At 41.6% G+C, this 14896-nt stretch overlaps 1 protein-coding gene across 1 annotated transcript in view; it reads left to right on the forward strand.

Annotated features, from left to right (window-relative positions):
• The window catches only part of IGFBP5 (insulin like growth factor binding protein 5), a 42133-nt gene extending 28164 nt beyond the window's left edge, over nt 1–13969 (forward strand). Inside the window, exons 2-4 of the mRNA XM_081343934.1 lie at nt 5001–5230; nt 7085–7204; nt 7770–13969. Coding sequence (XP_081200060.1) covers nt 5001–5230; nt 7085–7204; nt 7770–7901 — 482 coding nt within the window. The 3' untranslated portion in view covers nt 7902–13969. The remainder of the gene's footprint in view (nt 1–5000; nt 5231–7084; nt 7205–7769) is intronic.
• Nucleotides 13970–14896: the final 927 nt, after the last annotated feature.

Consider the following 14896-nt stretch of genomic DNA (forward strand, 5'->3'; position numbering starts at 1 on the left):
AACTTCCACGTGCAGAGGCAGGGTATCTTTTTATAAGCAGAGGCTGAGGTCCAACTGAAGTAAAAGCAATTGCTTTCATCGACTGCTATTCAGCTTTCATAAAAGCATTTAGATATTTATGCAAAAGGCATGCTCAGGAAGACTTTCCTTGTTTCCAACATGCTGGAGCACAGATTCTCTCCCCACACACGCCCCTTCCTTTTGGTGGCTTCTGAAATCTTCCAGGTTTTAAAGCCAGAATCTCTGCCAAGGATCTTATGAACTAGTCTTAAAGAAGTAAAACTAAAACCCATCAAACGAATTAGAGACCATTCAGACCATTATCACCCCTCTATCATGCCTCCCGAAGTAGACCTTGGGTTTGTTTTTGTTTTTTTTCTTCTCAGAGGCTGCTGGTATCACCATGCCAGGGCCGCAAAGGAATTAAAAGTTGGCCAATGCTTCCCCGCTGTGACTTGCAGACAGATTCCAGGTTTAAACTGTTTATATTTTCAGTAATTTATATCCTAGTTTATTTTCCAGTAATTTATAACCTAGTTTATTTATAACCAGATTATATTTCACAGGTTGTTATGCATGCCTGTGGTGCCCTCTTCAGGATGTAGGATAAGGATCTATCGTGGGAAAGAAATTTTGCACAAAATCTACTTTCTTTCTTTCTCACTGTACTCTCATGCCATACCAGAGAGAGAGAGAGAGAGAGAGAGAGAGAGAGAGAGAGAGAGAGAGAGAGAGAGAGAGAGAGAGATTCCATTAAGCATTTGATTTATCTCAGAAAATGGTGGCTGAGCCTAAAAAGAAACACTGAGCAAAGAAACTGTCGGTGCGTGCTCAGAGTTGATTAAACTTGAATTGGGTTCAGTTTTGTGTCTAAAATAAAAAATGGACAGCTACAGGCATATTTGGAGCATGAAGCTATGGTGTGGCTTAAGGATCCAAATTAATTTTAGGTGGTTAAGGCACCAGACTAAAAACCAGGAGACGGTGAGTTCTAGTCTCAATTTAGGCATGAAGCCAGCTGGATGGCCTTGAGCCAGTCACTCTCTCTCTCTCAGCCCTAGAAAGCAGGCACTTATGAAAACTTGCCAAGAAAACTTCAAAGACTAGGAGGCAACATTGACATTGGAAGCAGCAACAACAGAAATGAGTTGCACCCATATTGTACTGCACTTTAGTGGCATAGCTGTCAAAGCATAAGCCTATGATCAAGGGGGTGCAGGGTCAAACGTGCTCCCCATCATGGAATTTTAGAGGTGATTTTGGGCTACTTCCTGCCTCTACCTCACAGGGTTGTAGTGAAGATAAAATGAAGGGAGGCCTACATTCAGGATTCCTTGAGTTCCTGGAGAAGAGGTGGGATATAATCTTAAAGACTCAGACAAAAACTGCATGCTATCCTTGATGGCTATAGTCAAATTTGCTTTTTGAAAAATTAGGTGAGGTTAGGAAGTATTGTTGCTATTTTTGCTCCTTTTGTGCCTTTACCAACAACCTGTTGTGTAGGAAGAGCAGGCAATGTATTCTTTGGCCACTTTATCTCCGTGTCTATAAAAGTGCCTACTAAATTTCCATATAAAGCTGCTTCTGATAAAAGCGCAGCGTTAGACAAGAAGGGAAAAATGACACAAATGCCAGACTGCAGTAACAACAATTATGATCAAGGAACATCTCTTTTGTGATTAGTAGTCAATGAAGTGTCTTCTGTACTAGTAAAATATTTTCCTGGCCTCTAGCCCATCAGTATACAGTATTTTGAATTAAACAATGTCTCTAAAAGGCTACTTAATGGACAATGTATTATAATGCTAGCTGTTACCAAAAGATAACAAGAATGCTGGACAACTTACCTTTCTTCAAGGCAGGCCATAGCTAAGCCTGAACTGCTGAAAACTGGCTTGTTCCCTGTTAGGATTTTCCCCAGCAGTATCCTAGAATTAAATAGTACATTCTCAAGAGTACAGTAAGAAATGTGTAACAGATTCAGATCACCCTACAGCTACTTAGATAATCTCGTTGAAACCAAGAGCATAAAGATTTTCAGGCTCCACATCTTGGATACCTTAGCAAGCTTTCCAGGTTGCACTTTTGAAATAAACTGGGATTGCAAATCCCAGTATTCTCAGCCTGAAGGGAAATTCAGATTAGCCAACCATCTCAGAATTAAGGAGGTTGCATCCTCACATATCTGGAAGGCACCAGCCTGAGAAAGGCTGATCCAAAAATCAAATGCCCATTGGTCATGTGGGCATGGAAGGAAAGCTCTTTTGGGAATGAGCAACAAGCTTAGTGCAAACTGGAGAGTAGAGAGTGTTCAGAAAACTCCAGTCTCTTTAGATATATAGATACAGAAAGCCACGTTTCTACTGTTCTTCCCTGTTACCAGCTTGTGCTCCCCTTGCCCCTCTCCCCTGCTCTAGTAGTAGAAATGGTCAGTACAAGATTCCATAGACTCTGGGAGTTAATATTCATTTAAATTGGGAACCAAAAATAACCCTTTTTTGTTTCAAGGGCCATATTAAAGGTCATAAGTTAGCTAAGTATAGCTGTCACCAAGTTGCTCCTATATAAAAACTACTCTGGAGCTCTGAAAATGACTGTCTATTAAAGAGATCATATTGGCAGGGATCAGGTACAAAATGTAAGAGGTAGGATGCATTTTTCCTTTTGACTTCACTGCCACGAAAGCAAGGTGGAAAACCACTAACATGAATTGCTTTCTGGGGAAAAAAATATATAGAACAAATACCTGGACAAGAAACAACTGCCAGCTAGACTATGAAACTCAGGAAAATTCCTTTTAAGTGGCAATGTATTTTTAGTGATCAAATACTAAGGATTAGCAAGAGGCAGATATCAGCAATTTGTCTGCTTGGAAACTTCTTGGACCAGCCAGTAAACCAAAGTCAGAACAGGGGCAGGTGATTCTGTCAAGTTAATTTGTCACAGATTTATTATTTAACTTTCCCTCCCTTCCTCCCTCCTTCTTCCCTCCCTTTCTCTTTCTCTCTTTCTCTCTTTCTCTCTTTCTCTCTCTTTCTCTCTCTCTCTCTCTCTCACACACACACACACACATACACACACACACACATGTAAATTAGTGCAGTTTTCCATAGACTTTTCCTAACATATGAATTTCTGCACACACATTTGTTTTTAAATGCAAATATTTTTCCAGTACTAAAATGCCCCCCTCTCTTGCATATTTTTATCTAATACACACTTGAGAGGGTATCTTTTTTCAGATGTGATCCATGGTTAAAAATTTGCTATTCGCCTGCATTTCAGGCTTGTCTTCAGTGATCTAAAAAATAATTATTGACCTAAAAAAATCTGATGGTCCAACTTTTTTAATCCCTTTGTCAGAATATAACTTCTAGACAATGTTGATTAAAATGATCATTGCTCTCGCTAATAGTAAATTCAGCTGGGGAATGTCCATTGAAGCCAAAATATGACGGGCACTCCAGGGCTGATCTCTTGATGGGGTGGCACAATCCTGAAGGGAACCTATCCATGATCTGGGGTGTCTTCCAAGGTCACAGCTACTGATAGATCAGACAGAATAGCCTTTGCCTGGCTTCAGTTAGTTCACCAGCTGTAGGCGTACTTGAAGGAGGACCATGCAGTAGTAATCGCCTCTCTCATCACCACTTGTTTGGACTATTGCAGTACACTTTTAAATGGTACTGCCTTTAAAGACAACTGAGAAATTGTGCTTGGTGCAAAACGCAGCAATCCCACATGTTAGTTGCCATCTGATGCCATTAGCACAGTTCACTTGTCCTAGGGGCAAGGACTGTCTCCTTCAACCAAAAGCAAGCCATCCACACAGACAAAGTAAATGCCTGCATCTTTGCTGACAGACATCTCTGGGGCTACCACACAGCAGGCTATGTACTGGACTCTAGCCTTTAATAGCATAATTAAAATTCTTCCCTGAAACAGCCCTGCCCCCACATAATTTGCCTTTAAAATGGAAGAATCCCTATTACAAATTAGCAAGGCAGTTCTGATTCAAGGTCACCTTAAACTGGAGGCTAAAAAATATAAGGAATGGTTGCTGGAATGGGGTATGTCTAAGTTTAATGAAGAGAAGGATGGGGGGCAACATAATAGCAGTGTTCCAATATCTCAGGGGTTGCCACAAAGAAGAGGGAGTCAAGCTATTCTCCAAAGCAGGGGTCCCCAACCTTGGCAACTTTAAGACATGCTGGCTGGGGAATTCTGGGAGTTGAAATCCACAGGTCTTAAAGTTGCCAAGGTTGAGGACCCCTGCTCCAAAGCACCTGAAAGCAGGACAAGAAGCAATGGATAAAAACTCATCAGTAGAACAACTTGCCTCCCGAAGTTGTGAATGCTCCAACACTGGATGTTTTTAAGTTTTTAAAAAGAGATTGGACAACCATTTGTCTGAAATTGTATAGGGTTTTCTGGCTGAGCAGGGGGTTGGACTAGAATTCTGTTATTCTATTCTGTTCTGTTCTGTAAGGATCCCTCATTGCCACCATCACCTCCTTTTTTAAGGACTAAAGTGGGCAAGGATAGAAACAAAGAGTTGATGATTAAAATGGGTCCATCATACTAAGAATGCACAGGTATCACTTATAGAAATGAATGCATTTCAGTGGTTCACAATGCACGGGTAGGAGAAAAAGAATCTCCCCCAAAACATATGTTATCAAAGCTGGGTGCATAAATCTCTGTCTGTGAGGCTTCATCTATGGATTTGAATGAGGTCCAGTTCATTCATTCAGGCCACTGTTTGAAGTTACAGCAGTTCTAAAAAAAATGATTTATGACCAATCCTTGCACTTATAACTGTTGCAGCATCACCACAGTCACATGATCAAAATTAGGGCACTTGGCAGTCAGCATATTTATGACAGCTGCACTATTCCAAAATCATGTGATCACCATTTGGCATCCAACACATTGATGAACGTGGTGACAAGTCCAAATACAGATTTAATATGTTCCTTCTTTCTTTTTTTCCCATCCAGAAAGGGAATCCCGGGAGCATGAAGAACCAACCACTTCTGAGATGGCTGAGGAGACCTATTCATCCAAAATGTACAGAAATAAGGGGCTTGGGCGCTTCTCCGAGCTAAAGGCAGAGGCAGTGAAGAAAGACCGCAAGAAGAAGTTGACCTTATCGAAAATTGTGGGTGGGGCAGAAAACACTGCACACCCTCGAGTTGCTGCTCCAGAGCTAAGACCAGAATTCGAATTGGTAAGAGCAGCTCTTCCTAGACCTCTAAGACAGATACCTTCCTTTCTCTATATCTTTCAGTATTGCTTTTCTCCCTCTTGTGTTCCTGTTCCCTTTACTTTGAGTGGAGGCCATTACCAAGAAGAGCTTGGAATGGCATGAGGCAGACATTAGAGCTGGTGGACATCCAGCGAGACAGCCTTAAAGGCTCAACATCAGTGCTTTTTTTTGTAAAAGAAAAAGGTGCCGGAACTCACACATGTCATACAACCCGCCTTGCCTACCCTACAAGGTTCCATCCAAAAAAGGTGCCGGAACTCCGTTCTGAGCGTTCTATGACAAAAAAAGGCCCTGCTCAACATGAACATGTTTTCAGGGCAGTATGGTTCAAAATTTTCATTAATAACCTGGATAAGTGCCAATTTGGTCTAATGGTTAAGACTCCAGGCTAGAAACCAGGAGACTGTGAATTCTTGTCCAACCTTAGATATAAAAGGCAACTGGGTGACTTTGGGATAGTGGTGGTTGTTGTAGGGAAAATGGGAGGAGGAAGGAGTATTGTGTGTGTTTGATACCTTGAGTTATTTATAAAAATAATACGGGCTGGATAAAATAAACAAATAAGTAATAGGATTGGTGAGCTGCTTATCAGCTTTCTGGATGATAACATTGGGAGGCCTGACTAATATATCAAAAGCAATATTTCGGCCAATACCAGAATGTCAGAACAAAATTTCAGTCTAATTTGGTTAGGTAGGAAGACTGGGCTGAGAAGAGCATGATGTCTGTTAACAAGGACAAATGTAAGTTATTGTATTTAGAGAGAAAAAGTACAGGATGCATATACAAGATAGGAAACTCATGGCTTGGAAAGGACATGGGTGTGGCCCTTGTCAACAAGTTGCACATGAATCAGCCATGATTCCATTTTCTCCTGATGTTTTTATCAAAAACACAGGAGTGTTTTGTGTGGGGTTTATTTTCATTTTTGTCAATTTGCTTGCATTGTTTCAGTTGGCTTAAGTTGAGAAACCAACCAGGGTTCTAAATGGCACTACACATGTTTTCCAAACGAACAATGCATTTTAAAATTTCTATGATGTTATCAGACCTGCCAAATTTCAGATCAAAAAATTTCTGTTTTACAGACCCAAATCAATCAAAAAGCTTGCTTTCTCTCTTGCTTTCTCCAGTAACCTTTCTATGATCTGGACAGGCACCATCAGAAAGTTTCTGTAATTTTGTTCCTGCTAAAACTGCTGAAATGTGAACTCAATTTGGACTTTCATTCAGAGAAAATTGTTTGGATCCAGACTTAGGAAGCCTGTCCTGTCTGTTGTAGCCCTCAAACAGAACTCCCCTAGCCTCCCAGATAAAGATGGCATCCTCTTTCTTGGGGTTCTGGAAAGCTTTAGAAATCTGACTTTGTCCCAAGCCTGAGATTTATTATTTCTTCAATGCCCTCTGTTTTGTTTTATTCATTTTGTTGTTTATTGGATTTAGCTTTGTAAAAAGTGGCCTGGAGTCCACTGACATTGGGTGGCCAATGTGTTTAAATAAATAACAATATTAGCCCTCACACTCAGATAAATTGAGCCATTGTCAAAATTGGTGTCCCTCGGAGTATACTATAGTTTAGGGGTCTTCAAACTTGGTTCTTTTATGACTTGTGGACTTCAACTCCCAGAATTCCTCAGCCAGGCTGGCTGAGGAATTCTGGGAGTTGAAGTCAAGAAGTCATAAAAGGACCAACTTTGAAGACCCCTGCTCTCATTAATCTGACCCCAAGTCAGAAGCTCTGTGTTCATCCACTTTACCCTTGATTGTTTTAGTATTCCTTAACCAACTTTTCTGTGGTTGCTTCTCTTTCTTCAGGGCCCTTGCCGTCGGCAAATGGAGGCATCGTTACAGGAGCTCAAATCTAGTCAGCGAATGATCCCTCGAGCTGTTCATCTGCCCAACTGTGACAGGAAAGGTTTCTATAAAAGGAAACAGGTATTATTTCCTGTTGGATTCAAAATAAAAAAATGTATGTTTTGCAGATAAGGAGCAGGGATAAATCTGCAACATTTTTTCCGTTGTCGGTCCAGGCACCAGAACTGGGTTTCTGTCAATGGGAAACCTCTTGTCCTACCACTTTTGAATCACAGGCCATAACTGAGACAGAAATTAAATTTGTTCAGTTGTGGGAAGGCTACAGAAGCCCTAAAAAACTAGGTGAGGAAGGCTACAATTTAGATTCAGAATCACTGTAAATGTTGTATATGACATAGTTCCAAACAGGATATTTTTTTCCCCTGTGTTGGAGGGTAGGCTAATCACCACCTCAGAAGTGCATCACATAGCCTTCCCCTACACCCCGAATAATTGAATTTCTGACAGTGGGGGAATATTCTGTAAGATCAGTCCTGCTGAGCTAAGTTGGATTTATATTTCTGTTCTCCTTTCCTGACAGCTTGATGATATTCAGATTATTTCCATGCAAGATGAATCAGGTGTTAGAAAGGGCAGCCCAGCTATCCTCCTTCTCACTGTTGATCCTTTCCCTTTTGCTCTCTAGTGCAAACCATCTCGGGGCCGAAAACGTGGTCTGTGCTGGTGTGTGGACAAGTATGGGTTGAAGCTGCCAGGAACTGATTATGTAGCTGGAGACCTGCAGTGTCACAACTTTGACAGCGGAAACACAGAATGAAGATCCCGGCTGCCTCTCTCTGCCAGAGCCCTTCCCCACCCATCACCCACCCACACCTCACGATGCCCCCCAAGAAACTGATTCCTTTCATCTCATTTAAGAAACTGTGGACCTCGGAATCTACAGAATGTCATCAACTTCTCGGAGTGGCAATGACAGAGACTGAAGGAGAAAAGGCAAACCATTAAGGCGGAAGGAAGGAAGGAAGGAAGGAAGGAAGGAAGGAAGGAAGGAAGGAAGGAAGGAAGGAAGGCCATGATGACCACCTCCATGGGACAGGGCCATCAAGAAGCTCATACGCCACCATGCTTGCCCTTGACTCTAGCCTGCCACCCAGAGAAGCACTGACCTAGGAAGCTCTCAGAGGCACTTGAATACTATTTTCTTTTCTCCCTTCTTTGATATTGCAGTTTAAAGCCTTTCCAGTTTAAAAAGTACTTAGTTTAACCAAACAACTCTTAGGACAAGCAGGCTTCCCATTATCTATTATCTACTTGGGCATGTTTTACTTCCTTCCTTCCTTTTTTTAATATATATATATATATATATGTTCATTTCTGGAACCTTTCTCTCTTTTCCCTAACAAGGACTAAAGCTTGTTGGTGCCCTTGCCCTCTATGACTTCCCTTTTATTAAAAAAAACAAAAGGTCAGATGACAACAGAATCCTGTAGTGGGATGAAGCAAAATTAAGAATTAAAAACTTATTGTTCCCGGTGGGTTTCTTTCCCAGGACAGCAAAAGGGTTCAACCTGATTATTTAAAGTGTCTTGTACAGCCCTTTCCTATGTAAATACAGATGTGTGCACAGATGTTTACTCTTTGTTCTCGATTGAACAATCCCATTTCCTTACATGCAAAGCCCTTTGATTTTCATTGTGCATGAAGGCCCAGCAACTTGTTCAGGGCTACTTGCATAAGTCAAAGGTGTTCAGAGTTGTATATTTGCAGGAAAAGTGCCCAAGTTGAAACATGGTTTGCCAGACATCTTGCAGGCACTTAAAGCCTGAAATGTTTGTTGCTTCTATAAACACACCTGTGGATTTCCACCTTCTGACAGGCTAAAACAGTAAGATCCCTTTGCCTTTTTTATTTTTTAAACTCTGGAAGGACACCTGATTCTTCACTACGATATCCCAAATGTCCTTTACAATGAAAAGTCCAAGAAGATGGTTGATGTTTCATAAAATTACACATACTAGAAATGTAAGCATGATCTGTAATAAGGGAAATGTTTTACCATTTCCCTGTATCTACAACATTTAGAGAAGTCTCTGTAGGCAGAGGCCTCTACTATTTCAAAGCATACTTGAGTGACTGGCTGCCCCTCTCCCCTGACAGAGCTTTGGCATCTCTAACAGCTGCTTAGTAAGCAGAAATTCAACAGGGAAGATTTGATCTACACTAATGCATTATTTGTCTTGGGGAGAAGCTGTATCTATTTAATTTTTGACACTGCCCCACTGTTAAAGACCTAGGGACCCTGTCAGCAAAGGAAGAGAAACCAAGCCCATACAACCACTTGCAGAGACCATTGATTCAACAGCTTTTGCATGCAGGCTTGGGCAGACCACTAAAGCTGTTTAATTTCTTTATAATGATAATTGTTGCTTTAATTCTTTGTTATGTCTTCATGGACGCTGCCATAACAAGGTGGTGGTGGTGGTGGTTGTTTTCCAATGCCCATAACAATAGATGAAAGGCAGGGCAACTACAAGAAGGAACAGCTCCCGTTCTGACTGTGGTTGAATCCTTGACTCAGCAGCCAGCAAGAAACATTGGCCCACCATGATCTAGTCCAATATAAGACAGTCCTTCATAGGTTTCCCTTCTGAGAAAGAACTCCAAAGGACTTGAGGACTTTGCTGGGACTGGCTGCAAGCACTTCCAAGCCAAGTACTGGTCAGAAACCTAGAGAAAGGAGCTGGCTTCTTGAGAGCAGACACAGCAAGCCCACGACTGTCCGGCATCTGGAAAGGACAGTCTGATAGGACCAGAAGGACACCCATAATGCACAATACTCATGGCTAACACAGATTGAAAGGAAATGAGAAATCTTCCTGACAGGATTGGCTCTTGCATCCAAATGACTATGGTGGATTTTGCTCCTCAGCTCCCCTCCCTTCATCACTAATATTCAACTAGGTTCCGAAACTATGTTGGAAAGCTAATGAATATCTTGCATTAGCATGGATATGGGAATTGGTAAGAAAATTGGGATATTTGGCCTCCCTATGAAAGCAGAAGGTAGATGAGCAAAATCCTCTCCTCGTAAGGATGGATACAACATTTATTTCTTCAGTAGGTATTCATGTTTGAAGTCTGATTAGTTGTTGGCTACTATCAGCCATGAAAGCAAAATTCAACTCTATCCATTTGCCCCACATCTTGATATCTGATCCAATTATTTGTTATTATTCAGATTTCCAGAAATTGACACCTCCATCTGTCGCCTTCCCTGGGCTTCGGCAGCAGTGATTTCGTAGTTATTCTTCTAAGAGTTGAGTATCCTACTACCATGAGTTTTCATACAAATGGTTGAACTGTACTTTTGGCTGAAATATTTGCTACTGTGACAGCTGGATCCAAGTATTTTCCCCCTTCCCATCCTGCTTTAGGAAGAGGATAATATGCCTAAGTCTCCACTGAGCTGGTAGCTGGTTGAATTGTTTATGTCCTCTTCCCTTCTAAGAAAGCTCTGGAATATTCTACTGGATCTATAATTAGTCAAAAGCCTAAACCTTCCTTTCAAATTCTATGACAGATAAGATGTTAGAGACCACTAATGCTAATTAATGACAGTGTGGGTCTCCAACTCTCCAAAGTGTTGGGACAGTGATACTCAAAATCCCCAGGGAAAAGATCTACTGTTAGGATGGCATCAATAGCATTACGTAGGAGAAGGTTGATCTACATAATAAATCCATAAATTGTATGAATGGACTTCTCTGTCCCAAGTGTATGATGCATGAAAAGAGTACATATCAATCTGATGGTGAAAGGAGGAAGCGAATCGGTGCTTTTGGCAACTTGAGGCACTTTTTCACCAGCATCTGTGATAACTTAAGCCCAAGCAAGAGATTGGTGCATGATTTTAGATTTTCCATCAGATCTTCTATGAAGAGTTGGGAAGAGTTAAATCCAATCCCCATCAATCATTGCTAAATCACAGCCTTCTCAAACCCTGATGAGAGAATTTCTTCTCCAAATGGCAGTCAGGGGTCTCTTTGGAAAAATGGTCAGTGTTTCAAGCTGGGATGAGCTAATATTGTGAATGAATAATTTGTCTTAGAATTCCTTCAAATGACCAATTGCTGCCATGATTATTCCTGTCTTTACTCTGGACCTGACATTTCCAGGGGAAGTTCGTTGAGAAAACCCCTTTGCCTTCCTTCCATTATAACTAGACTGGACTAGAGAACAGAATGGTCCTGCTCATGTATGTCGTATCTGCTAGCTTGTGATGTTTGATGGTGGAGGTTGAGTTTGGTCCCCTTTTGAATGAATCTGACCCTGCCTAAGGATGGGTTGGAGCCTCTTTATTGTCTATAGGGCAGGGAACCTTAACAAAAGCATTTGTCCCTGGGCCCACAGGATGGTTTTAAGAGAGAGAGGAAGCCTGAGGATTCTAAAATCAATGCCTCCTCCCATAAAGCTAACATTAAAGAAGAGAAGGTGAGGTATATACATGCCATCTGCTAGTACATAAAGTAGAAGAACATGTGAGGCAATCTTACAGGTCATGCTGGATTTCTGTTACTATATTATTATTATTATTATTATTGCTTAGCTCTTCCCAAAGTATTCTGACAACTATAGCTTTCTAAATGTGTTCAGAGTCCTACTATACTGTATGACTGAATTTCCTAAGGTTCCTAGAAAGAGAAATAATCATTAAGTTAGAAAGAAAGATTATTGTTAAGTACGTGTCAGTCTGAGATACAAAGTCATCCTAAATTACGTAAGACGAAAGAATGTAACTCAAACCCTTCTTCCTTCCCTCCCTGGACTAGTTTCAATTCAAGCCATGTTATTTCCTTTTCCTCCTCCCCCACCATCCTTCCTGGATATGTATCTGTTGTTTCCTGACACTTGAAAACACTATCCTGCACAGAATGTCTTTCGTTCTTTCCAGCCTTTCTTCCTTAGTAAATAGGCTTGAGGAAGGTTGCTGGCCTTCCTATCCTTGATACACGTAAGACAATTTCTACAATCAAAGGAGGTGACTCAACAGAATAATTTCCCCTTACCGTTGTTCCCTTGCCAGTCCTGACGCAATATTGCTGCCACTACTGTCTCAGAAACTCATAGTCCCATCATCTCATTATTTTGCTGGCTGAGACAAGAAAGAGAAACCTATGTACATTAGCTATAGTAGAACCTCTCTTATAACTGTATTATTTAATCTTGACTTAAATAGCCTGGAGGATAGGGTCACCTTTGTAGACTTCAACCTAGAGAAGGGCATTTCACTGGATTTCTTGCCCCAGCACTTAAAATCTCATTAGAAACGCAAGGAAGCTCCTTTTGTAAGCCATCCCTGTAAGCTTTGATTATTTCTAGAAAAGGTGAATAAAGCAAAGTGGAAGGTGGGTTCTTTCTCATGAGGGCAGCTATCATTTGAATTGATCTTTATTCTTTCTCCACCTACTAGTCATCTTTACTTTCAAGTCCAGCCATTTGGAAGAAGATGAAATTGCTTCAGGTAGTTGGTTCTGGGTAAAGATCATCTTTGTTTCTTTCTCTCCTGCAAAGGAGAGGTCTTTCTAGGTTTCTTGCCCAAGCTCCAAAATAATTTGATCAACCATGTCCTAAGGTGAAGGAAAAGGGAAGCAAGTCACTTTGGCCAACAACCCAGCTGCTTTGAATCTCATCTTCATCCTTGACCAAAGGGAGAAGGCTCCCCTGATATATATTTTTCCCCAATAAATGACCCTCCTCCCATCAGAGGAGCAAATCAGAGGAGGTAACAAAAATGATAAAAGACAAAGCAGTGGGTAAAGCTCCCTTCAGAAGTACAAAGAATTGAAGTGCAAAGGAGGCTTTGGAGGCACCAAAGGTGGTAAATTCTGAAGTCCAAGAGCATCATCAGCCAATTGGAATTAGGAGCAGACCTGGACCTCTAACAGCCTTCTCCAACCTGAAGAATCTCCAGATGTGTCTAACACTCCCCAAACCCTAAGCCACTCTGGTCAGACATTAGGGTCCCAATGCATCTGGAAATCACCAAGTCAGAGAAGACTTCTCTAGAGAGTCACACTGCAGCTGATAATATTCAAAGGCAGGCAGCTTCTAGAATAGCCCAAACTTATTTGCAGCCAGAGATCCTTTGTCAGTGCTGTGGTGGACAGTTGTGTTTTGAAACCACTAGTTCAAAGAGGAAGACTGCACTATTTCTTCACTTCATCCCTCTCTCCTTCCTTCCTTCCTTCCTTCCTTCCTTCCTTCCTTCCTTCCTTCCTTCCTTCCTTCCTTCCTTCCTTCTTTCACTTTTAATAGAGGCTAGATAACTTATGCAGTTAGCCAGTCACACCAGTTCCCCTTCTTGTTAGGAGCCTCTTGGCTGATATAGAGAAGCTTGAGTCCATCCACTCCCAGCCTTGCCCCCTTTAAGCCTTTCCAATGCAATGATTACACCCCATGGTAGCACAGTGAAAACACAAGATTCCGAGATTCCTGCCTGGTTTTGTGGGGTTTTTTTTTATTACACCATTTAGTCACCACACATTTTACAGTAGCTTTTAATAGCTTTACATACATACAGTAGTTCTGTGGCTATTTGTTTTTGTTTTCCTTTGCAGTAAACAAGAATATTCATACTCTTACCAGTTGGGGGGAAAATGCAGTTTGTGAAAAAAAAAAATCTGACAATGGATGAGGAGTGTAATGCTCTGTTTAGCATTTTGTACTTAAAAAAAAAGAATCTCACATTTTATTAAAAGGTGAAGATTGCTGTATACTATTTATTCAACTTATAATTTATGTTACTCTTTGATCTTTGTCTTTTCTTATGACAAAGCATTTATTTAATAAAGTTATGCATTCAGTTAAGTCTGTGTGCATGGCCTAAAACAAGTCTGTGTGTTCAATATAAGCTGGACTGAAATTGGCCAGCCTGCTATTAAGCGAGCCAATGGAGAATCTTTCTCTGTAACCACCAAAATGGACATAAGACTTACGCAGAGATGGAGATGGATCAAAGACCTATTATTACACAAGTTGTGGAGAATTTAGGGCACCTCATGGCATAGCTGAGCATCAGCATTATTTTATTTATTTATTTTATTTTATTTTATTAAATTTATATACTGCCCTTTCCCGAAGGACTCAGGGCGGTTTACAGGGGATTTAAAACAACCAATACAAAAGTTAAAAACAAAATTAAAAAGATTAAATCATCCCTAGAATTAAAAACCCCAGTTAAAAATTCTCAGCCTAGGCCGGAGAGCTCAAAGAGCCAAGTTTTCAGGTCCCGGCGAAATGTGCGGAGGTCGGGGGCAGTCCTAAGCTCCACGGGCAGCTGGTTCCAGAGGGCAGGCGCACCCACAGAGAAGGCCCTCCCCCTGGGTGTTATCCACCAACAGTCTTTTATCGGAGGCACCCTGAGAAGACCCTCCCTGTAGGAGCGCACTGGACGAAGGGAGCTTGATGCCGGCAGCAGGTGTTCCCTCAGAAATCCCAGACCCAAGCCATTCAGGGCTTTATAGGTCATCACCAGCACCTTGAATCTCACCCGGAGGGCAACCGGAAGCCAATGCAGCTCGCGGAGTAGAGGTGTTACATGGGAGTATCGGGAAACCCCCATCACAACTCGCGTGGCCGCATTCTGCACCAGCTGAAGACTCCGAGTGGTCCTCAAGGGCAGCCCCATGTAGAGAGCATTGCAGTAGTCTAGACGGGAGGTCACGAGCGCATGAGTGACTGTGCGTAGGGCATCTCAGTCCAGATAGGGTTGCAACTGGCACACCAGGCAAACCTGGGCAAAAGCCCCCCTGG

This window comes from Vipera berus (genome assembly GCF_964194415.1).
Source record: "Vipera berus genome assembly, chromosome: 1".
NCBI classification, from domain to species: Eukaryota; Metazoa; Chordata; class Lepidosauria; order Squamata; family Viperidae; genus Vipera; species Vipera berus.